Here is a 23,589-nt window from a genome sequence, read left to right as displayed (position 1 = left end):
ACAATAAAACTACTGGGGCACTAATAATTTTTTTATTTTTTTGTGCCTTTTTATGCTTTTTCAAACAGTACAATCTGATTACAGAAATTAATGATCTGAAAACATTAGCTTATCTTATCTACTTTTACCATAAAGTGACAAATCAACTTTTTGGTAGAGCACGTTTTTTTGCAAAACTATTATAAACATACAATTTTTTTCATGTCACCAAGTAACATCATTTTGTAAAGTTAGTGCACTTACAGTGTAATATGTAAAAAAATATGCTTTCCTTGCAAAATTTCACCAAGAAAAGTTCACATGGCAGTAGTGATTTATTTTTCTCTGACATCCATCTAAGAAGAAGTGTTGTGACAAGTGCTGTTGATTGACACTCTGACATTTCGTAGATTTTTTGGCATAACATACCTCAACCAGATGGCAGAGATGGCTCAATCAGTTAGATACTCCTCTCAATAAAATATATTGACTAAAAAGGTGCTCAACCATTTGAGCGGTAGTTAAAGGGATGCAGCACCAGTGTGCTCACGGCAACTCGAGTTCGATTCCCGTCTCTGGTGGCCTTTGCCGATCCCGCACCCCCATCTCCACCCAACACTTTTTTGTCTACTCTCAACTATTTTGTCTAAATAAAGGCATAAAAGCCCTAAAACATAACTTAAAAAAAGTAAAAATTGTATCTTATATAAAAGACAAATACAGGATAAAAATAAATTATTTTAGCCAAAAATATGTTTTAAATATATGCTGTGTAGAAATTAAAGCTTAATCAAATATATTTTTGATTTTGAAAATATATTTAGTTTTAACCTTCATATATGAGAGTATATTTTAAAATGTATTTTAGGGGGAACAAATACATTTCTTGTTTAAAGCAACACTATGTAGTTTCCATGTAAAAATGTCTTACAGCTCCCCCATGTGGTTGAAAAGCGCAACAGTGCCTGGTATCAGACACTCTTCTGCAGGCAGGGGGAGGGGGGGCTGTGTTTCCTACCCTCCACCGCCACTTTCAGAGTGTGCTTGTAGCAGCTAGGAGGCTGCTCAGGTTGCAGCAACAGTACAATTTGTCCAGTTAAAAGTTGTTCTATCACTGAAATAATTTTAGAGACATTATTTAAAGGTAAAAAAAACTACATAGTGTTGCTTTAACAACCCATACAGCAAAATATTTTTTTTCTGGCCAAAATATTAAAGTTTGAATAAAATATATAAGTATGTATAAAATATAAAATTATATTAAAAGTATATTTTTGATGTTGAAAATATATTTAATTTAAATATTTTCAAACAGGTTTGTAACATTCAAAGTTTTCTTCCAATGCAATGTGAATATAAATTATTTAAAATATATTTTTATTTTTAAAATATATTTCAAAATATACAAAAATGTATTCAAGAATACATTTTTGTAAACATATTTAAAAAATATATTTCAGCAAATATATATTTTTTGGCTTTTTTTGTATATTTTATAAAATTACATTTAAAAATATATTTTTTGGCGATTGAGATATGAGGAGTTCGGTTGCAAAAGTCGCTAAATGCCACCTCCGTCGAAAATTAGACAATGGGATCATCTCCGCATGCATTATACTGTACGTTTATCAAATACTTTCACTTCAAATCCTCTTAATCCTGGCCTCAGGCCATTCAGAAATAAAAATGCTTATTTACAAGAAAACAGGTCAGACTCACTTAGAGAGTTTGCATTTGAGCTCTTCATAAATATTATAAATATACAGTAAATAGGATATAACTCACCTGATAGCACATTTACAAAATTTTATAGGCATAGAAATTAAGAAATAAAATTAGGACTTTACATCACATATTTTCTAAAAACTAAGATTTACATTTACGCATTTGGTGGAAGTTTTTATCCGTCGCAAATTACAGTGCATTCAAGCTTTACAATTTATCAGTATTTATTGTATTTCTGAAGCTCGATGCATTGCAATAGTACTGCAAAGGTCATGGGTTTGATTCCCTTGAACACACATTCAATTCAATTCAATTCAATTTTATTTATATAGCGCTTTTCACAATTGTTAATTGTTGCAAAGCAGCTTTACATGAGTAGATGTAGAGGAGAACATTGAAAATCAATACATAGTATAAGAAGTAGAATATAGCGGCTAAGGATAAAAAACCGTGTAAGCGAGCATATTAATAATGTAACGTATACAGTAAAGTGCTAAGTTAAGCCAAAGTTGGGACTAAAAAAACCCCCTAGGAGAAAACCCAATGGGAAAAAATCCTAGAAGGACAAAAAAACCCTAGGGAGAAATTAATATTTATATTTATAATATATAGACACGGTAGGGATAGGAAGCGTGTAAGCGGATTAAACTGGTTCAGCCGGTGGCCGTTGGTCGCGCATCGGTTGGGCGTCACGTTGAAGGACAGCCAGTAGATCAGTGATAACTGACATAACACTGATAAAAGAAATGTATATGTGTATTAGATGTGAGCTGCTTTAGATTAAAGTGCATAAATTTAAATGCACTATGTGTGTTCACTGGGAAAGATGTCATATCCTAGTTGTACATTCCCAAAATTTCACATTGTATTAATGAACGGGACAACATGATCCCAGATTATAAAGATGTCAGTCTATGTGTGTCAGACAACAGTGCTGTTTTGATGTGGCTCAGCAGGATATGATCTCATCACCACAGGAACTTCCAATTATCACAGAGATGAAATTACCCAGCAGGTCCAAGCTCAGGTTCCCAGTGGATGAGACATGAAACTAAAGAGATTGACTCACACACACCTGTGTCAGGGAAAACTGAAACGCCTCATGTTGAAACTGTCAAATGTCTGGCGCCAATCATTCACACTTGCCAGAATGAAGAGCGTATGTAAAGTATCCATGACCGATAGTGCACATACTAGTAAATCTGAGTTAGGGTGTGTGTGTGTGTGTGTGAGGATGGAAAAAATGTGTGTCACTGTGTGATAGGATGATAATACCCAATGGGCATCTTTTGGTTTCAGCAGGAGTTATGACAGAGAATAACTCAAACAATGCTTGCAGAGTTACAACCAATCAATAAGATGTGGAGATGTTTGTTTCATTCACAATATTCAACAACTCTTTCGTTTTAAAAATGGGGATGAGCTTGCATCTCACTGGGCACATTGGTTTTTAAAAGACCACTGGATTCATACTAATGAAACATAAATGCTCTGTAAGTCACCTTGGATGAAAGCGTCTGCCAAATGCATAAATGTAAATTAAAGAAAAGACGATAAAAATGATTTGTGAGAGCTTCCACTGCCATCCCTCAAAACATTAAGTTATGAACCTCCACACCAGCTTCTCAATGGAGCCCTGGTGCCAGCACCCATCACTGAAGTGCCCGTCAAGGACATTAGGATGAAAGAGGGGGGCGGCTGTTTGATTCGCCCGTGGAACATGACAGTAAACTTGTCTTTGTCAATTAAGCAACCAGGAGCCTGGATGGCGAGCCTCTGGGAAAAGCCAAATCCACAGGCATCACATAAGAGCAGCTCATCTGCTCGATGTCTAAAGCCACGTCAAGACTGGGAATAAAATATTCATGGAGCAGGGCGCCAGAGTCTCTGAACTCATAGTGGACCTGCAGGTGAGGAATCACGAGACAGATTGGCAAAGAGGTTCAACCAGACTCTATAGACACAACAATTATTTTAAAGCGGGAAGTATCTTATCAATTGGCCAAAGTCAAACCATATCCATTTAACAAACATCATAATCAACTTTTACTTGTCTCTGGATTTCATTCTTACAAAAATGGTCACAAATCTCAGTTGGAACTATGCATGGGCCAATCGATTAAGACTTCTTCTATATGCGTTTTATTTCACACCATAAAAGTGTATAGAGGAGGCATATTTAACAGATATTCAAATCTATAAATCTGGGTCGAGTAACGTGGGAATGTGTGTTTATCAATGTGTGCATGTTTAATGAACACTGTAAAAGATTTGCTGTAGTTATGCAGCTGTTTGCCAGCAACTTACAGTAGATTTATTTATTTTATTTACTGGCAACAGTTTGTCTAAAGTTAAATGAGCATTGAACAAGTCAAACTACAAAATAAAAGTCTCATGCAAAAGCACTCTGGGAACCAAAAATCCTCATCAATCTTTTTCTCTTTTTTTCTTCAAAGTTTGGTTCGCAGAATGCATTGCATGAGGCTAATATTTTAGTTTTAATCTGTAAAGATAAAGACTTGTTTATGTTTATTTAACTTTGAACAAACGGTTGCAATAAAAATCATACATTTAAATCTACAGTAATTGACTGGCAAACAGCTGCAAGTAATACTGTCATTTCTACAGACGTGAATGTTTTTTAAGGTCCAGGGCTGAAAACCTGGTGCAAAATCACAGTGGACGGCTAAAAATGAGATCAGGACTGAATGTACATAGCCATATAAAACTTTTATTGCTCAGACTCTCTTTAAAAGCTCTGGAGATGTGATGCATGCACTTCTCACTTGTGTTTCATTTAAGCATTACAAAAATTTCTTAGGTGAAAATTGGAAACAGATATCAAACAATTGTTTAAATTTATTAAGAGTATGGATCTCCCTCTCTCTATATATATTATATTAGATTATATACTGTAGATAATCTGGTTTCTAGATACCTAATCAAAAGTTTCACAACTCAATGAAATCCAGCTGCTCTCCATTTAATCTCACTGCTGTCTTGGAGAAAAAGGAAATTTAAATGGGATTTTGTACTGTACTGTACAGGTAAATGTTTGATTATTTTGTAAACCCAGATAAATTGAATTTGCTTAATTTTTTAAGAGCAACAACGTTTTTTAAGTAATGTAAACTAAAACAAGAGTACATTTAACTTAACATTTTTAAGTAATTCCAATTTAATTCAGCAAGTTCAGTAAACTTGATTTTAAGTTGATTTAATTTGAACTAATTTGTAACATCAATTGCTCTGTTCAACAATGAGTTACTTTTAGTATTATAAATAACATTAAAACACAAAATTCATGACTGACGATGAATTACTACTATAAGTCAGTATCTACATAAACACAAACAAACTGTGTTTTTCACATGAATTGTCAATATTGTAACTATAATGTGCTAAACAGGGTTCACGTAAACACTGATCACCTGAAGACTTCAACAAAATTATCATTTATAAAATTATAAATATAATAGCTTAAACCTATATGACATTTTATTAACAAATATTTAAGTAGTTAAAGTTTTATCAGTTCTTATTCTGTAAAAAAGCATAAATTGACCTAATCAAAATATTCAGGGAAATAGTATTATGGGTATTCCTTACAGCATGTACTGATAATTTTAAGTTCATTCCACTTGAATGCTTCAGTTAAATGTGTTGTATACACTTAAAAGTTAAAAAATCTTAGTTCATGTAAGTATATGTGCAAAACTCAAAATATTAAGTGACATTTACTTCATTGTTTAAGTAAAGATAATATCTGGGTTAATAGTATATTGTAAAAAAATCCCGTAAAAAATCCTGTATTAGATAAAATCTTACCATAGTATTAAAGGTGGGGTGCATGATCTCTGACAGCCATTGTTGACATTTGAAACCACCTAAACCAACACGCCCCTACCCCAACAGAATCTGGACCTTCTTTTGATAGACCCGCCCCACACATATGGAACCCAGGCAACGATGTTGGTTAGTAGACACGCCCCTTACTGCTGATTGGCTACAAGTGTGTTTTGGTACTCGGGCCGAATCTCTTTTCCAAAGCGTTTCTCAAAAATCATGCACCCCGCCTTTAAATTGTAAAATATAAAAATATAGTTTAAATCTGTACTTTTGCATCAAATCTTGTGGATTTTAATGAAGGATAATTACTTGGGTAAAACATTAAAATGGCCTGAAAATATAGTGAAAAACTGCTACACAAATAAATGTCTGTAAAAGTGCAAATGTATTGATATTAATTGTTTACTTTTTTATTACATTGTGTAGAAATCATGTAATTAAAATTTTATGTAATAATTTCTTTTTTATTTTTAGAGATCATTGTTAATATTAAATATGAATCTCCTTGTAAAAAAAAAATAACCAAAAATTGATATAAAATAATTGTTATTATGTTTTTTGTGTATAAGCATACAAATTAGTGTTCATATAACTTAAGTATGTATAAGTATGCAAGCATAAAAAGTGACAATATGAGTGTGTTTAGTAGTGTTTGTCAAACTTATATTTGTTTGCAAAGCACAATAAGACTGCTATGTTTGGGACAGGATCATCCCGGTGGGATGATTGATGTTCCAGGACCCTGAGGGTGGGCGTGTCTCTGCACAGGATAGGAAAACTGTTGACAGTTGGCAGACTTTATGCCAACTGTACCCTTGATAAGACTGGGATAATCGCATCGTATTGTTAGACATGACCTTCATATGCCAAGATGCTTACATCAGCAAACTTATGCATTATGTGGTCTTCACCAGAGCAATGACATTTGATATCCACAAGAATTGAATGCTGAAACAAGATCCAACACTTCCTTAAATAATGATTTTTCAAAACCAACACGCTAACTGATACTATCTCTTTATACTGTAGATCTCTTTATATAGCAATGCGCTCAAGAGCAATTAAATGAGTTTATCAGACACATAATGGCCAGAATACAACAGAGAAGAATAATTATGTGCTGCTTATATTATTCTGTACATTTTCTGAAGTGTTTTATTACCTTTATGTGCTGACAAGGTATATATATGTATGTGTTAATGCCCAATATTACTGCAAATCTCTGCTCATCACCTTCAAATGTGATATAAAACCCCAGGTGATACATCTACACCTTTTTCACACCTGCTTTCTGATACCTGTACCTGGTTGTTGTAATAAATGATCTCACAGTTACATTAGAAAATACCCTTTCTGTCTTTACAACACCTTTTTTATCGCAGATGAATTAAATTATCAATTGTGGTCTGGTGAGTTAGCACACACACACATTTGCTTTGATTCATACACCAATGTTTCTTGACCCAGCATAGTGCATCAAATGCAAATCTATAAATCTTAGTCTTAACCTTTAAAGTCAACGTTTACTGATCTATTTTAAATGCATATATCAGAGGATTCGGTCTCAATAACCTTCAGGAGTGTCAATGAGCAGTTTCACTTGCAATGCAGTTTGCTGTACAATGCACAGTGTGTGTGTCGATAACAAACAAAGACAGGTCGATCAATAAATGATCAATCAATAGCTGCAAGTGGGAGGAGGAGGACAGCCGATGCCTTCAGTCATAATTGAATACATTAAATCGAGTCCATAAACCATCTCTCTTTTATTCTCCCTCTGTCTCGTCCTGTCCTTTCTAGCCACTCCCACTGTTAAATGTCCACTCGTACTCCATTTATCTTTCTGCTCCATTCCTCAATCACTGTTTTCCCCATATTCCCTCTTTCATTCCCAGTATATCTTAACGTCTCTCTCTAATCTCTTGCTCCAGTGCACAGCTCTGACTGCGTATGGGATTGCGGCACTATGTGTGTGCGTGTGTGTGTGTGTGCGCGCACGTGTGTGTGTGTGCGCGCGGGCGTTTGTGTGTGTGTATGAATAACATGTGGATTATCACTCAGCTCATAAATGTTACACACTTCACCCGTGCTATGAATCGCCGCTAAATCACATCAACAACATCCTTCCAGTCACCTTTCCTTCCCTGTCCTCCAGATGCCCGTTTCACTACAGCTCTTTTTCTGCATCACTCTCTCTTTGTCTGATGTCCTGATAGATGTGAGATCAGTGAAATGTAACTTATGCAGGTTACGTATACGAACAAGTATGACCGCAGCAGAGACATACAGTACTGTTGCATCATAGCACCCATGTGATTTACATGCTTACAAATGCTGGGTTCTGAAAGGGTTCTTTGCAGTGATGTCATAGCAGAACCAATACTTTCTTGCCTTCTTATAGTCTGTAGAACCTACTTTTGTTCATACAGTTCTTTATGAAAACATACAACCAGACAAAGACCAGTTTTGAATGTTCTGGTGCACAAAAAGTGGTCAAAAAAGGTCTTACAAACTGACGAGCTAAAAAAAGAAATGTTTTCTATAAGAACCTTTAACTTAAAAGTTTTTTGGAGAACCTAAAATAGTTAACAAAAGACTTAACTAAACAATATGTCTGTACCATCTACCCTTCCGATACAGATACATATGGATAATTTAGCTTTTTACTCGTCGTTTCAAATTATTATGTCATGAAATTAAAAATATTCACACAGCTTGAGTACGGATGCATTTTTCTGCACTGTAAAAAATACTTTGCTGTCTTAAAATTTTTTGTTGAATCAACTTAGTCATTTCAACTTACTCTTATTTATCTTGACTAGAGATGAGTTGTTATAACTTATAAAATATAGCTAAAAAAGTCATATAAAACACTTCATTTTATAATGAACAACTTCTCTATTGTCAAGATAAATAATAGTAAGTTGACATGACTTGTAAATCTGAGTTGATTTAACAAAAAATTTGAAGGCAGCAAAGTATTTTTTACAGTGTGCTCTTTTTAATTGCAAAAATAAAATGTAATCTAGACTAATCATCGCTATGTGCGTTTCATTGTATTTGGTATATTACAAAATATATTTGCATGGTTTATGGTTCAAAAACAAAATTCACATACCATAAATTTTTGTAGCTCCAGATATTCTGCTATCCTCAAACACATTGATTTTGTACAAAACTCATCGATTTGAAAAGCGCTGTGTCCCTGATTGATCAGCTGATCTGTCCGTTGTGATTGTACGTCCGTGATTTCACAAAGTAAGATGTGACCCTGGATCAACATTTTTTGTTGGTCCTGGATGAACATTTTAATCCAAGAAACCCCAATTAATCCTTAAATCAAACCTTAAACATTTTACCCCTCAAATTAGTGTGACATAATAGTTTAAGAAGAATATTTTAAAAACCCAATCCTAAATCTAAATCTAACAATCTGTCAATTCCTCCAGAAAACATCATGAGGTGCACTTTTATTTTACATACATTTATTATACATATTTTGGATTCGTTTATTGTGAAATTGGGACGAATAATGGACATTATCGCTTTGTGGCAGTGCAGCGCGAGAATTTTACATTTGTGTAGTATTTTAATTTTAATAAAAACCAGGGGACCCCCCTAATTTATATATTTGTGCTTGATAGGGAGTCCCTCAATGCTTAAGAGGTCCAGGACCACCCCATGTGGTACTGATTATAGGCCGATATATCGGTGCATCCCTAATAAGAGTGCCGCAAGGATGACGTATTTTTGTAGGCTAACACGGAAGTTAGTGGGCCCCTGGTTTCCTCACAAAAAAGCTCGTAAATTTGTTTTCAGACTTTTGGATTATCACACAAAATAAGCTCTGTGTTTAAGGGCCCTAATATATGTGTTATCAGCAATATAAAATAGCCTCTGGTATCCCCAGAACGTGTCTGTGAGCGGTCATGGGTGGGGCGTAATCAGTGTGACATCACATTGATAGGGGATCCCAACAGCCTGTTTTTGTGACTGTTGCAGACGGTTTAAAGGAGATAACACAAAGAAAAATAGATGGATTTGTATAATTACAGGATGTTTCTGCGCACACACTGATGAATCGTTTTCTAATAGAAAAACATTTAAAAGTGCATTTTTTTAAGTTGGTGGGTTTTAACAAAAGTTTATGACACGTTTTGTCAAACATATGAACGCAACTTTTATTTTCTTTCTTGTGAATGCATTTACACTTCAAAATTCATAAAATTTGTATCCATCTGTGAAGATTAACTTGTTGGACAAAAAGTGTCATAAACTTTTGCTAAGCAATGTTTTTGCAATAAGTGTTAGAAGAGTCTCTCTAACTTCAAGTTTAGCCTACAAAAATGGCGGCTCATGACTTCTTTTGTCTTCATGACTTCTGAGAAGGCATAAATGCAAAACTTGTCAAAATATCATAATCTGTGTGGCTCATCATGTCAAAATACGTGTCTGCTACAGACGCTTCGTAAGGGTTTATGACAAAAGAGACCCCGCGTTTGCTAGATACTCTCTTAATGTCATGCGTAATGAGTTTAGTGTTAAGTGAGTTTCTTGCGAGACGTGAGCGTCTCTTTTGTCATGAACCCTTTTGACACGTATCAGCAGGCACATATTTTGACATGACACATGATGCACATAGGTTTCCATGATGCACCGACACACATTTTATTTTTGCCTCCTCGGAAGACAAAAACACATCATCCCTGCGGCCCTCTATAGATCCTTTATTTTTAAGAATATTTAGCAATCATGTTCTGTTGTAGCTTTATGTTAACTGTATTAATAGTCCGATATATTGGCTGGGTTAATGAATTAGTCAATATTTGGCTATTTTAAGGTTATCGACAGCTCCCAGTTATTGCGCCCAGTTGGCCTAAAGCTGAAGAGATAATTATCTCTTGTGTCAGTGCTAAAAATCTTCCAATAACCTTGTCAATAGATTTAAATTTTTTTATCAGAAAATATGCTAAGTAAATGTATACATTAGTTGTGTGTACATCTTATTTGCTATCAATACACTGAATTACTTACAGTATACGGCCTCTCACTTTCAGCTCATTAACATCCGTGTCATTAAAAAACCTATTCTGGTTAACCGTTAGATTGTATGTGATCATTTGCATTTTAATGCTTCCGTGCACAAAGCAATGGCTGTACAGTAAAGTGGCTGAGAAAGCAGTGGCGAATATTGACCTGCAAGTGACATTTCAACATATGGAGATGCATTTCCCAAGTGTTCATTGATAAAACTCTAAACCCAGTTTTAAATGCACGCACACACCTGACAGAGATTGGGCAGGTCTCATCTACTGTATGCATATTAGTACACTGCTATACCGTTCAACCATTATGAACATTCTGCATGACAGTGAAAAATATGGATAAAGCAGAGAAATGCTTTTAAGAAGTGCACTGCTTGAAAAGCATAACAAGGCATTATCATAACCACATGTCTTTGGCCTATAAATGGGACGATGTGGACAAATGGACATGGATTTTCAATATATACCAAAAACCCATTTCCTGTAACACAACCTTAAGTTACTTCCTCTATCTCACACACACACACATGAATATACCACCTGATGTGCACCACACTAAGGGATTCAGTTTCAAGCGTTTAACCGTCTCCATGCAAAGATATGAATCACAGTCTATCACGATCTTGCCATATCAACTAGATTTTATTAAATCTATCTGATCTCTGCAGTTTTTCCTCTGTAAAACAGTCTGTATCGGCAGTTATAATCCCGTCGGAAGGAACACAAGCGGACGTTATTAGCTTTTAAAACACAAGCGTGCATTCAAATGAAAATTACCAAGGACACGATTAACAAGCAGGCGACCGTGTTTCCTGTGTGGAGCATCGCACGCATTAAACATTCATAAGAGCGGTGGGTTTTATGAGCTATAAATGTGGTTATGTGTCTGCTACTGTATGGTGCAACACTTAAAGGCTGTGCAGATATGTTGGTGCAACACATGATTCTGGAGACAGATGCCCTAGTGTGGATACTGTAGGTCTGAGCTTCATCATTCAACTTTTGCATGAGCAATTTTTTTTTATGAATCATTTTGCTTTTGTCTAAATTGTCTTGATTTATCTGACTGATTTAGACTCCCTTGAACCTCCCTGAGGTCAAAGTGCATGGATAGATCACAAGTTACTCAGCTTCACTATGATGTATTACAAACACAAATTAATTTGTCTGACACTTTTATCCACAGTCACTTATCATAAACGTATGAAGTGAAATAGCAGAGCACAATGATTCATAGATCAATAAGCCTTTCAGCTGTCAGCCCACGATATGCTTCACTACCTGCACATACAAGTTGCGCTAACAAATGTACATGTTAAAGACTTTTCAAAGAGGTTCTACATTTATTAATGACTTGATTAAGTCATTTCATTGATGCTTTTATCCAAAGTGACTTGAGCGAGGATACTATTACACATTTAGTCTGTCTGTAGTAATCTTACTTTACGTATCTTACTCAAGGGCATAATGATTGCGGTGCTAAACTCACAACATTTTAGTTACCAAACCAAATATAACACTATACTATAAGTATATGCATTTTCAAATACACTACAAAGTTTGTTGAACAGATGCAATGCATACTATGAGTTTTGTATACTAAGGCTGAATAAGCATCCATGCATACTTGACCTGGGTGAACACGGTAAAGATTTAATAATAAAGTACGATAAAGTTCAAGTAAATAGATCCCCTTTGTCGGGTTTGAACCTACAACCTTTTAGTTACCATCTCACTAGGCTGAACCACTTTAAGCTAAACACTAAAAAGCTGTCGATTGGTAAAAGGATGCTAAATATCTATGCATACTTTTTCTAAAAAAAAAAAAAAATAGGTGTCTTTAATGAAGTTCAAGGGATTAGTTGCTATAGGTCATGGGGTTCAAACCTGCAGTCTTTCAGATACCATCCTACTAAGCTGAACCACTTTAAGCTTAACCATAAACACACTATACTATACTAATCCTGATTCATTGATAGACGCTGAACCATCAGTGCATGCATACAGTACCTGGATGAATATGGTGGCTACCAATAAAGCTCAAGGGTTTAATAGCTTTTTATGTCATGGATACTCCTTGTGCGGTTCAAACCTACAATCTTTCAGTTACCATCCCATTAATTGTAAAGCACAAATGGTCATCCAGTGGCTTAATCATTTATACTAAGAAGACGTGATGCTTGCTGAATCAGTGCATGCATACCTGATTGAATACTGTGGTGGTTACTAATGATGAAGCTCAGGGGCTTAATAGCTATCATGGATCACCCTTGTGGGGTTCAAACTTATAATCTTTCAGTTACCATCCCATTAAGTTTAGCTTAGGTAACACTTCTGCATTGAGGAGCTGTCCACCGCTCAGTGGTGCTGAAAACTCACCCGCGCGTATTTGGATGAATAGGGGTCCTCGAAAAGCGCCCAGATCCTCGGTCGCCAAACGCGCCACCAGCCCGCCTTCCTGCCGTCCTCCTGCAGACAAAGTCGCTTTAGATCCTCGTCCCCCGCCACCGCCGGGTCGTCCTCCGGTACCTCGGGCTCGGGGTTCTCGAAGCTGTCCAGCGCCTCCTCCGCGTCCCGATGCTGCCGGTAGTTCATCCAGCAGCACGCCTCCACGTCCGTCTCGTCGATGCCCCAGAAGGCGAGCTCCTCCTCGAACAGCGGCCCGCAGACGTCGTTGGGACAGTGCAACTTGCCCGTCCTGTAGTAGTTGAGGATGAAGGAGAAGACTGACGGGTGTCGGTCGAAGAAGAACTCGTCCGACTTCGGGTCGTAGTCGAAGTTGCTGAACGCGTCCGGCTCAGTGAGCCACGAGAGCCGCGTACCGGGCAGCGTCTTTAGCGTGCTCCGGTACGTCTCGTGCCTCACGCCGCCGCAGTTGATGACGATCTTCTCGCTTTCCGACGGGCAAGTCATGTCGGCGCTGTAACATGCTTTGTTGGACGACTTGTTCCCACCCTTGCGCCCTTTGAATGAGGAGACACACACCGAACTGAGCATAAGGGAGGGAGAAGAGCGGCGAGGGGAGTAGAGAGGAGCAGGCTGGGAGGGGAGGGGGTTGGGGGGAAAAAGGGGAGATGTTTAGTAAAGGTAAAGATGGAGGGTATATATAACATTTAACAAATCTATACCTTAAACATACTTGCAGATGTAAAAAAAAATAAAAAATACTGCAGTGCACACTATGACCTTGTATGTTTTTGGACACGCTTTATGTGCATTGACACAATAGCACTAAAACATTCAATATTCAACATTTAAAAGCTATACATTAAAAAGTAAACATTTAAAACATCAATGAAAATAATGGCATCATAAACACCAGATGATAACCCATGGTTTATCTCAAACAAGATCTTAAGATCACATAAGTAGTGTTTTATTTTCTGAGTTAAGTTTTGAAAAATCATTTATTGTATGAAATTGAAGGATTTGTTTAACAGGGCTGCATGTTACAGCAACATCATATTGACTGTAGATGTTGTCTTTCAATCTGACAGCCTTATTGCAGTCAAATATCCTTTGGCTAACAACTAACAAAGCAATGCCAGTGAGTGCACGGATGCAATTGCGGGTGAGCGACTCTTGCAACTGATTAAGATTCTATCTGTCTCTCTATCTCTTTAAATGAAGCAGCTAATAAGTCAAGAGCTTCACTGCAGCTTCATTGCATGGGAGAGAGAAAGAGAGAGAGATGCTCATTATGCACACACAGCAGTACTGTAGCCCAAGCGTCACCGGGTGGGAAGGGTTGGGGAGCGTGAGAGAATGTGAGAGAGAGAATGTGTGTGTGTGTAATTTTGCTGCAGTAAAATCCTGACTTTCTGCATTTCCTTTTAACTTCTTTTTATTTTTTTACAGCAAATCCCGTCCATCGGTGTACTGATAGTCCCTGTTTCAAATGTATCTGATTTTGCATGCTTTTAAAGTAATAAGTCCATTTTCCTCTCCTTCATTTGTCTACAATATATTCCCCCCACCTCTTCTTTTCTTCTCCCCCTTCACCCCCCACCCCTCGCTCTCCAGTTCCGCATTAAGGAATCACAATTCACTGGGAAGCACTCCGGACTCCTTACTTTAAATCTCTCTTCTTATACATGTGCGTTTTCACTTTTTTTTCTTTTATTTAATCACCTGCTCACTTTATTTATTTTTTGTCTTTTTGTCATCTGTTCTTTCAGCACTTTCTCTCTTTACTCATTTTGATGTTTTAACACTTTCAGGGTTTTTTGCATGTGAAAACTCTTTGACTGTCTTTCTCGTGCGTGAACTCTAAAAGAACTGCGTTGACAAACAAGAAAAACAGCAAAAAAGAAGACAAAATCATAGGTAAGACTTTGTTTACTCACATTTCTGTATGAGTATGCGCAGACAAAACCTAACTATTTTTAGGTTAGTTTTGCTCTTTTAAGTAGTTCTTTTGCATGTTATGATTAAGTACATTTAATGTGTCCTGGTTATTGTGTGGTAAAAGTAGAAATAGTTGGAAACTAAAAGTAGTATAGGGTGCCATTCCTTTCACAAGCTATAAAGTTATACTTTTTCATAGAAATAGTTAAAAAAGTTTCTATTTTAATGTTCTCCTGACACATAAATCTATAATAGGTGTACTGTATGATTTAATGTTTTGATGAGCTGAAAGCTTTTACAGGTTTTATAAAAAGCATTTATAGTATTACACTATATTAAATTGTCTGATTTGTTTTATAGTATAAGCAACTGGACAAGTGAATAAATAGGACTCACTAATAGGATAATTTGAAACTTTAGGACACCCAAAGGAGGGATTAACACAGAAACCATTAAAAAGTCAGATAAGTGAAAATACAGATAAAGATGAAAGTGAGAAATATTGTAATGGATGCTGAGGGCAAATAAATCAAAGCAATAAATATAAAAATATAGAAAAGCAGATAAATGCAGTAACAGAAGTTGCTGATTTCAGCACCATGGACAGCAACACTGCAGCACACTGGAGAGAGAGGGTTGCCAAATCTTAAACCAAAAATAATGTGTGTGAAATTAGTTAAGGGTACGAAAGATACAAATATATATTATTAAACACAGATTACAATAAAAAAAATTACAATATTCACTACTTGAGTGAAAAGAAAAATTAGAGCTAATTTACAAAAGCTTTAAATATGTTTTGGTAATTTTAGGAAATGTTAAATGGGCCTCAGGGAACAATTAGGGAATGTAAATTAAAAGCTGTATTGATCAGATGAAGAAAACCATAAATATTAAACAATGTGCAGAAGTGAGAAGTGAAGAACTAGAACTGAAAGGGTTAATATCTTTTCACTGAACCGTGTGTGTTTGTAAAGCACCAGAGCTCAGCAGAAGCAGTGACGTTTCATTCGAGTTATTTATTTATTTGTTTATTTTTTTCGAAAGGGGGGGCTCTCAAATGAGAAATAAAAACAGAGAAAAGATAAAAGCACGAAAAATAAGAATATGTAGAGATCATGCAAGTGAGAAAGAGTAAAAGGTTAGGTTTGATTAACCAGCACGTGCACTTTCATGTGTGTGAATGCGGCACATGAAACCTGAGCAAAATAAGAGAAACATAGCAAGAGGCAGAAATGCTGTTAGAAACGAATGGGAAATGGAAAGTGGAGGGGAGAGTGAGAGTGAGAGACGGAGAGAGTGAAAGAGAGAGAGAGAGAGAGAGAGGAGGAGAGGGGTGAGCTGAGGAGGACTGCAGTGACGCTAATATACATTAGCAGTAACACTGCAGTAAGAGGGGGAGGGAGAACTGAAGAGATCAGGAGAGACCAACACTGACAGAAACAGGGTGGGGGGGAGAGAGAGAGAGAGAGAGAGAGAGAGAGAGAGAGAGAGAGAGAGAGAGAGAGAGAGAGAGAGAGAGAGAGAGAGAGAGAGAGGCAGAATAAAAGGAGGATAATGCAAGAGATGTGATGACGATGTGAAACGAGTAAAAAAGAGGAGAGCACAAGAAGACTGTGAAATAAAGTAAAACTCAATCAGAGGCTGTTAGGTGTTTGTAGTTTAGCCTAAAACCTTAAAGGAGCAGTATGTAAAATATATAGAGAAGGCTATAAGTGTATATCTAAGCTCACAAGCAGCCTGACATTGAAATCCATGGTATGTTTTTTGGGGTGAGAAAACCGATATCTGTCTAACCAATGGCAGAGTAGAGGAGCAATCGTGTTTTTAAAAACATCTGTGACCTAAATCTAGCCTGATCTCATGAGAATTCGTACATATTTTACAAGTTGGCTAATTCGTATCAATTCATACAAAGTTAATTGTGCAAAATTTTACAATTCTCATGAAAAAACAACAACGAAATCAAATTCCTAACCTCGCACCTAACCCCACGTCACAGGGGTCAAGGCAAATCATACCAAAACTTACAAATGTGGTCGTATAATTTAATATAAATTAGCCACCTCATAAAATATGTACGAATTCTCGTGACATAGCATTGGAAAATCCCTACATAAAATCATCCTACATGATATAAAAATCATTCTGTGAAAATATAACCTTGATATCTTTAATACTGACTCAAAGATTAAAATTAATGTAAAATCAATAACTGAAATCAAACTTTGATGCTCCAACATAGTTTCAGACTAAGCAAAGGATTTATCTTCATCTAACTCGTATTTACAAGTTGAAAACTCTGTCTGTCCGGGAGGCAGCAGCATATAATCTCAGGGTTGCCAATGTTGTCAAAAACAGGTGAGAAAACTGCAATCTGACACAGACATTTTAAAGGGATATACAGCCAAATTTAATGGCACACACTTATCTTCAATATGAAATTACTTTTTAGTTGGCTAATTCGTATAAATTCTTACAAAGTTAATCGTGCAAAATCGTACGATTCTCATGAAAAAAAAAACAACTAAACCGAACCCCTAACCCCGCACCTAACCCCAACATCACATTGGTCAAGGCAAATCATATCAAAACTTACAAATGTGGTCGTATGAATTAATACAAATTAGCCACCTCGTAAAATATGTACAAATTCTCGTGACATAGCGTTGTAAGATCTCTCTATTTACTATTTTGCATAAAATTATCCTACATAATTTAAAGATCATTTTGTGAAAATATAACCTTGATATCTTTAATATTGACCGAGTAAGATCATGTCAAAGAATCATTAAAATCAATGTAAAATTACTGAAAATCAAACTTTGATGCTCCAACATAGTTTCAGCCTAAGCAAAGGATTTATCTTCATCTAACTCATATTTACAAGTTGAAAACTCTGTGTGTCGGGAGCAGCAGGACGTTATCTCAGGGTTGCCAACGTTGTCAAAAACAGGTGAGAAAACTGCAATCTGACACAGAAATTAAAAAGAGATATGCAGGCAAATTTAATGGCACACACTCATCTTCATTATGAAAAAACTTTTTAGTTGGCTAATTGGTATCAATTCTTACGAAGTAAATTGTGCAAAATCGTACGATTCTCATGAAAAAACAACAATGAAACCGAACCCCTAACCCCACACCCAACCCCAACGTCACAGGGGTCAAGGCAAAACGTACCAAAACTTACAAATGTGGTCGTATGAATTAATACGAATTAGCCACCTCGTACGAATTCTAGTGACATAGCGTTGGAAAGTCCCTCTATTTACTGTTTTCTACATAAAATCATCCCATATAATTTAAAGATCATGCTGTGAAAATATAACCTTGAAATTGTTAATATTGATTGAGTAAGGTCATGTCAAAGTGTAAAATCAATGTAAAATCAATAACTGAAAATCAAACTTTGACGCTCCAACATAGTTTCAGACTAAGCAAAGGATTTATCTTCATCTAACTCGTATTTACAAGTAGAAAACTCTGTCTGTCAGGGGAGCAGCAGCACATTATTCTCAGGGTTGCCAAAGTTGTCAAAAACAGGTGAGAAAACTGCAATCTGACACAGAAATTATAAAGAGACATGCAGCCAAATTTAATGGTACACACTTATCTTTAATATGAAAAATGACTTTTTAGTTGGATAATTCGTATCAATTCTTACGCAGTTAATCGTGCAAAATCGTATGATTCTCGCGAAAAAAAAAAAAACTAAACCGAACCCCTAACCCTGCACCTAACCCCAACGTCACAGGGGTCAAGACAAAACTTACCAAAACTTACAAATGATGGTCATATGAATAAATACGTATTAGCCACCTCGTAAAATATGTACAAATTCTCATGAAATAGCGTTGGAAAGTCCCTCTATTTACTGTTTTCTACATAAAATCATCATACATAATGTAAAGATCATTCTGTGAAAATATAAACTTGATATCTTTAATATTGACTGAGGAAGGTCATGTCAAAGATTAAAATCAATGTAAATCAATAACTGAAAATCCAACTTTGATGCTCCAAAATTGTCTCAGACTAAGCAAAGGATTTATCTTCATCTAACTCGTATTTAGTTGGAAACTCTGTCTGTCAGGGGAGCAGCAGCACATTATCTCAGGGTTGCAAAAGTTGTTAAAAACAGGTGAGAAAACTGCAATCTGACACAGAAATTATAAAGAGATATGCAGCCAAGATTAATGGCACACACTTATCTTTAATATGAAAAATGATTGACAAAAAATGACACTATTTGTTTTGGGGAAAAATTGTCAAAATCACAAAAAAAGCTGGGAAAAAGCAACCTGAAGGACAAAACGTAGAGGTCATAAAATAACACACGTTAATGTAGAGGAGAGATGGCAAAAGAAAAAAGCAGTAGGACGATTAAAGACCTTGCCTGCAGCAGTATGTTCTGTATTCCACCACTGCGGTTTACCAAAAGAGACCCTCTTTAGAGGGCTTTAGTGTCTCTAAATGCGGGCAGACCCTCACATGTCTCTGTCTGGTCCAGTGGAGCCCCCCATAGATCATAAATGGAAGCGCAGCAATGCAGGCAGCTGCAGTTGCCTCCCCTTTGCAGTGACACCATATTCAATGTCCTCTATCAACTCATGCAATACACCACACATCCATTCCCATCCTTATTTGATATTTGCACAAAAAATCTCCAACAGTCCACCAAGACATTTATCAAAAACGCACCCGGTCCCACATCATCACCAACTTCTCTCTCTCTCTCTCCTTCAAAAGGTCAAAACATCAGAGTCAATGATGCAGTTAAAAATATAGCATGAATGGGCTGAGAGAAAGAGAGATAAAAGGACAATCTTTCTCCTGCCTGCTAGCAGTATTTTCTCTTACAAATATAGGATTATTTCCTGATCCGAAAATACTCAAAGCACTAAAACAAACAAAAAAACTCATTCATATCGTCATATGATGTTCCATGTCGCATTGCTGGTGTGTCTATATTTCTGCATTTGGGTAAGGCAGTGTGTGTGTTTTCTTATAAATTCACTGATGTGTATGTGACTGCAGTAATGAGGACTCCATAACATTTGCTTTAGCAGCTGTGATGAAAAATGTTTTCTTTCTTAAGGGAAAACTATCATTCTGAGCTTCCCGTGTTTACAAACAGCCTTCTATACTTCACACAAAAGACATCTGCACCTACCACACGTCATTTACTCGCAGCACAGCTCCTTTCTATAATAGGCGACAAAAAATATATATATGGTTTCCGGACAGGGTTTAGATTAATCCAGGACTAGGCCTCATGCAGTTATATTAGCACATTTAAGTAGTTATAACAAAAACATACCTTACATAAAATATTGCTGGTGTCCATTTAGAGACAAAACAATAGCACGGATATGTTAAGATATGTCAGTACAAGGTGTTTTTAAATTAAGGAAGCTCAAACTTGTATTTTAGTCTGGGACTTAGATAAGTCTTGTCTGTGAAATCACACCTTAATGTATTAAATAAAGTACTTGAAATACAGTACTATCGTATTTTATTGTATTGTAGTGCTTAGATCAGTCGATCCCTAATATCTCAAAAACACTGTAACAAAAATGCAGCATGAAGTTAAAACAACTTGGTTTTGAAAGTCAATTCCACATATTATTTTAAGTTTTGACATGTAAACAGTTGCCATAACGTATAGAAAAACAATTTGAAATTGTTTAACTTATTTTTTTTTAGATAAAGTACACTGTAAAAAAATCCGTAGAAATTACAATGTTATTGCAGCTGGGTTGCCGGTAATTTACCGTAGATTTACATTTATGTTATTTACTGGCAAGAGTTTGTTCAAAGTTAAATAAATTTTAAATATTAACAAGTCTTTATCTTTACAGAATAAAACTATACAATAACAGCCTCATGCAAAGCATTCTGGGAACCAGGAATCATCATCAACCTTTTTCTGTTTTTTGCTTCAGATTTTGTTTCCCAGAATGTTTTGCTTGATGCTGTTTTCTTAGTTTTACTCTGTAAAGACAGACTTGTAAATGTTTAATGTTCATTTAACTTTGAACAAAATATTGCCAGTAAAAAACATAAATTTAAATCTACGGTAAATTACCGGCAACCTAGCTGCAATTTCTACGGAATTTTTTTTACAGTGTAGCATAAAATGCATTTTGTTAACAGTGAATATTGGGATTTTTCTTAGAATTATAGAAAAAAAAATGTAGATTACAATATAGATTCACATTGAACTACTAGGATTTAAAACCAACAAAATTTAGTCCTGAAAAGCAAGCATTATAGCTAAGAAAAACTTTATAAATGATCAGTACACTGTAAAAAAATTCCGTAGAAATGTCAATGTTATTGCAGCTGGGTTGCCGGTAATTTACCGTAGATTTACATTTATGTTATTTACTGGCAAGAGTTTGTTTAAAGTTAAATAAATTTTAAATATTAACAAGTCTTTATCTTCACAGAATAAAACTATACAATAACAGCCTCATGCAAAGCATTCTGGGAATCAGAAATCATCATCAACCTTTTTCTGTTTTTTGCTTCAGATTTTGTATCCCAGAATGTTTTGCTTGATGCTGTTTTTTTAGTTTTACTCTGTAAAGACAAAGACTTGTAAATGTTTAATTTTGAACAAACTCTTGCCAGTAAATAAAATAAATGTAAATCTACGGTAAATTACCGGCAACCCAGCTGCAATTTCTACGGAATTTTTTTACAGTGTAGTTACACTTTTCATTTGTGGTCAGGTTAAACTGCCTGCTTCTTATGCATCCTTACAAGAGCGATCTTTAGTAGTACTAACATATAAAGACTAAAATCTAACTACACCCTGGTTATCATGTACTGTAAACCAGTGGCGACTCGTGACTGCTCATCCGAGGGGCACTTATTCAAAATAAGTGTTCGGAGTGTCATGTGTGTTGCTTGTGTTTTCAAAATATGTGTTTGTTGCGTCATGTGAACCATGTGCATCATGTGTTTTGTCAAAATAAGTGCCTGCTGCACACAAGTCAAAATAGTTTATGATAAAAGAGACGCTCACGTTCACAAAATACACGCAAGACACTCCCTTAACAGTAAACTCTGATTACGCATGAGATTATGCGAGTATCTGGCAAACGCGAGCGTCTCTTTTATCATAAACCCTTTAGACGCATCTGCAGAAGGCACTTATTTTGACAAAACAAGTGATGCACACAGCATCTCTTGAGGCGCAGAACACATATTTTGAAATTACGAACCACACACATGATGGGTTACATACATGTTGTGACGAACTTTGCATCGTGCGCCCTTGAAAAAAGAAGTCACCGGCCGCCACTGCTGTAAACAAATAGGGACTGTTTCCCGGACAGGGTTTAGATTAATCCAGGCCTTAGTTATATCAGGACATTTAAGTAATTTTTACAAACAATACTGGTATGCATCATGAGACAAAATTATGGCACTGATATATGTTAAGATATGTCAGTACAAGATGTTTTTAAATGAAGACAGCTAAAACATGCATTTTAGTCTGGGACTAGAATAAGCCCTCTCTGGGAAACCAGATATATATTCCATATTTTAAAGTGAAATCTAAAGTTTTAATAAGTTTGAGGTCAACAGGAACCTCAACTACATGCTGAAATATTTCAAACTTCTAAGAAGAAGAGATTTTTCATTGAACAGAGAAATATGTAACCCACTAATGTTTTAGTGACTCATCACCAGGGGTCAATTTCATACTTTAAGAGGCGGCAAAAAGGCAACGTAAAAATACACAAATTAAACCCTGCACAAGCAACGACTGAAAATGTAAAAGATTACAGGAAAGATGAAGGTCAAAGTTGCTGAATGAGTTAAGTGCATCATTTTACAGTGAGTGAAAGCCCTTTGTCTCCTAAGAGCCCGGCTCTTTCTCTAGTTTAACTGTAATTACAGTAAAGACTGTCTGCGTGTTAAAGAGAGAGAGGGAGAGAGAGAGAGAGAGAGAGAGATGTCTCTATTAACACTACAGAAATGGGTGACATCCCAGTCTGTCTATCTGAGCTTTATATTAATTAGTTGTATTACAGGTCACATCCTGAGAGTGATTACTGACACGAGAAAATCATTCAACAAATGTTTAAGGTGGATTAAAAACTTCATTAAATGTTCCTGTTGCTCAGTTGGAAGAGCACTGCAATATCATCACAAATGCCATAGGTTCAAATCCCAGGGAGCACTTAGACTAATAGAAGAAATGTATACTTTGAATGCACTGTATAAGTCGTTTTGGATAAAAGTCTCTGCTAAATGCGTGAATTTACTGTAAATCTTTCCTGTTCTGAGCAGTGGAGAAACCAGAGAATTTGAATGCTCTGTGGTATATATTATATGACCCAATCACCCTAAAATACTGTATGAACAATATTATAAGTTTAACAGAGGATTGTGAGAATATTAAAGCAGTTTATGGAGCGCATCTGATACAGAAGCTGTCACTGGGGCAGTACCCATTCATGTATGCATGCATGCACACTGAAAAAATCCTAGGTTATTTTAAGACAAACTCAGCCATTGGGTAAAATTAACCCAGAAAATAGTTTTATTTCATCCATGGGTTAAAACAACTTTGTTTTTTGAAATGAAAAAATACAGCATGGGTTAAATTTTGATCCAATACTGG

General features: G+C 36.0%; 1 protein-coding gene across 8 annotated transcripts in view; it reads right to left on the bottom strand.

Annotated features, from left to right (window-relative positions):
• kcnc3b (potassium voltage-gated channel, Shaw-related subfamily, member 3b) overlaps positions 1-23,589 on the bottom strand; it is a 72,560-nt gene that overhangs the window by 43,855 nt on the left and 5,116 nt on the right. For all 8 annotated transcript variants that reach the window (XR_010529182.2, XM_065258736.2, XM_065258737.2 and 5 more), the window contains exon 2: positions 12,978-13,637. Coding sequence is in view for 7 of the 8 variants with exons in the window: in XM_065258736.2 (XP_065114808.1) it covers positions 12,978-13,637 (660 nt within the window). In the remaining variant the exon portion in view is untranslated. The remainder of the gene's footprint in view (positions 1-12,977; positions 13,638-23,589) is intronic.

The sequence above is a fragment of the Paramisgurnus dabryanus genome, chromosome 22, assembly GCF_030506205.2.
Source record: "Paramisgurnus dabryanus chromosome 22, PD_genome_1.1, whole genome shotgun sequence".
In the NCBI taxonomy this organism is placed as follows: domain Eukaryota; kingdom Metazoa; phylum Chordata; class Actinopteri; order Cypriniformes; family Cobitidae; genus Paramisgurnus; species Paramisgurnus dabryanus.
This window is presented reverse-complemented; position numbering and strand designations above follow the sequence as displayed.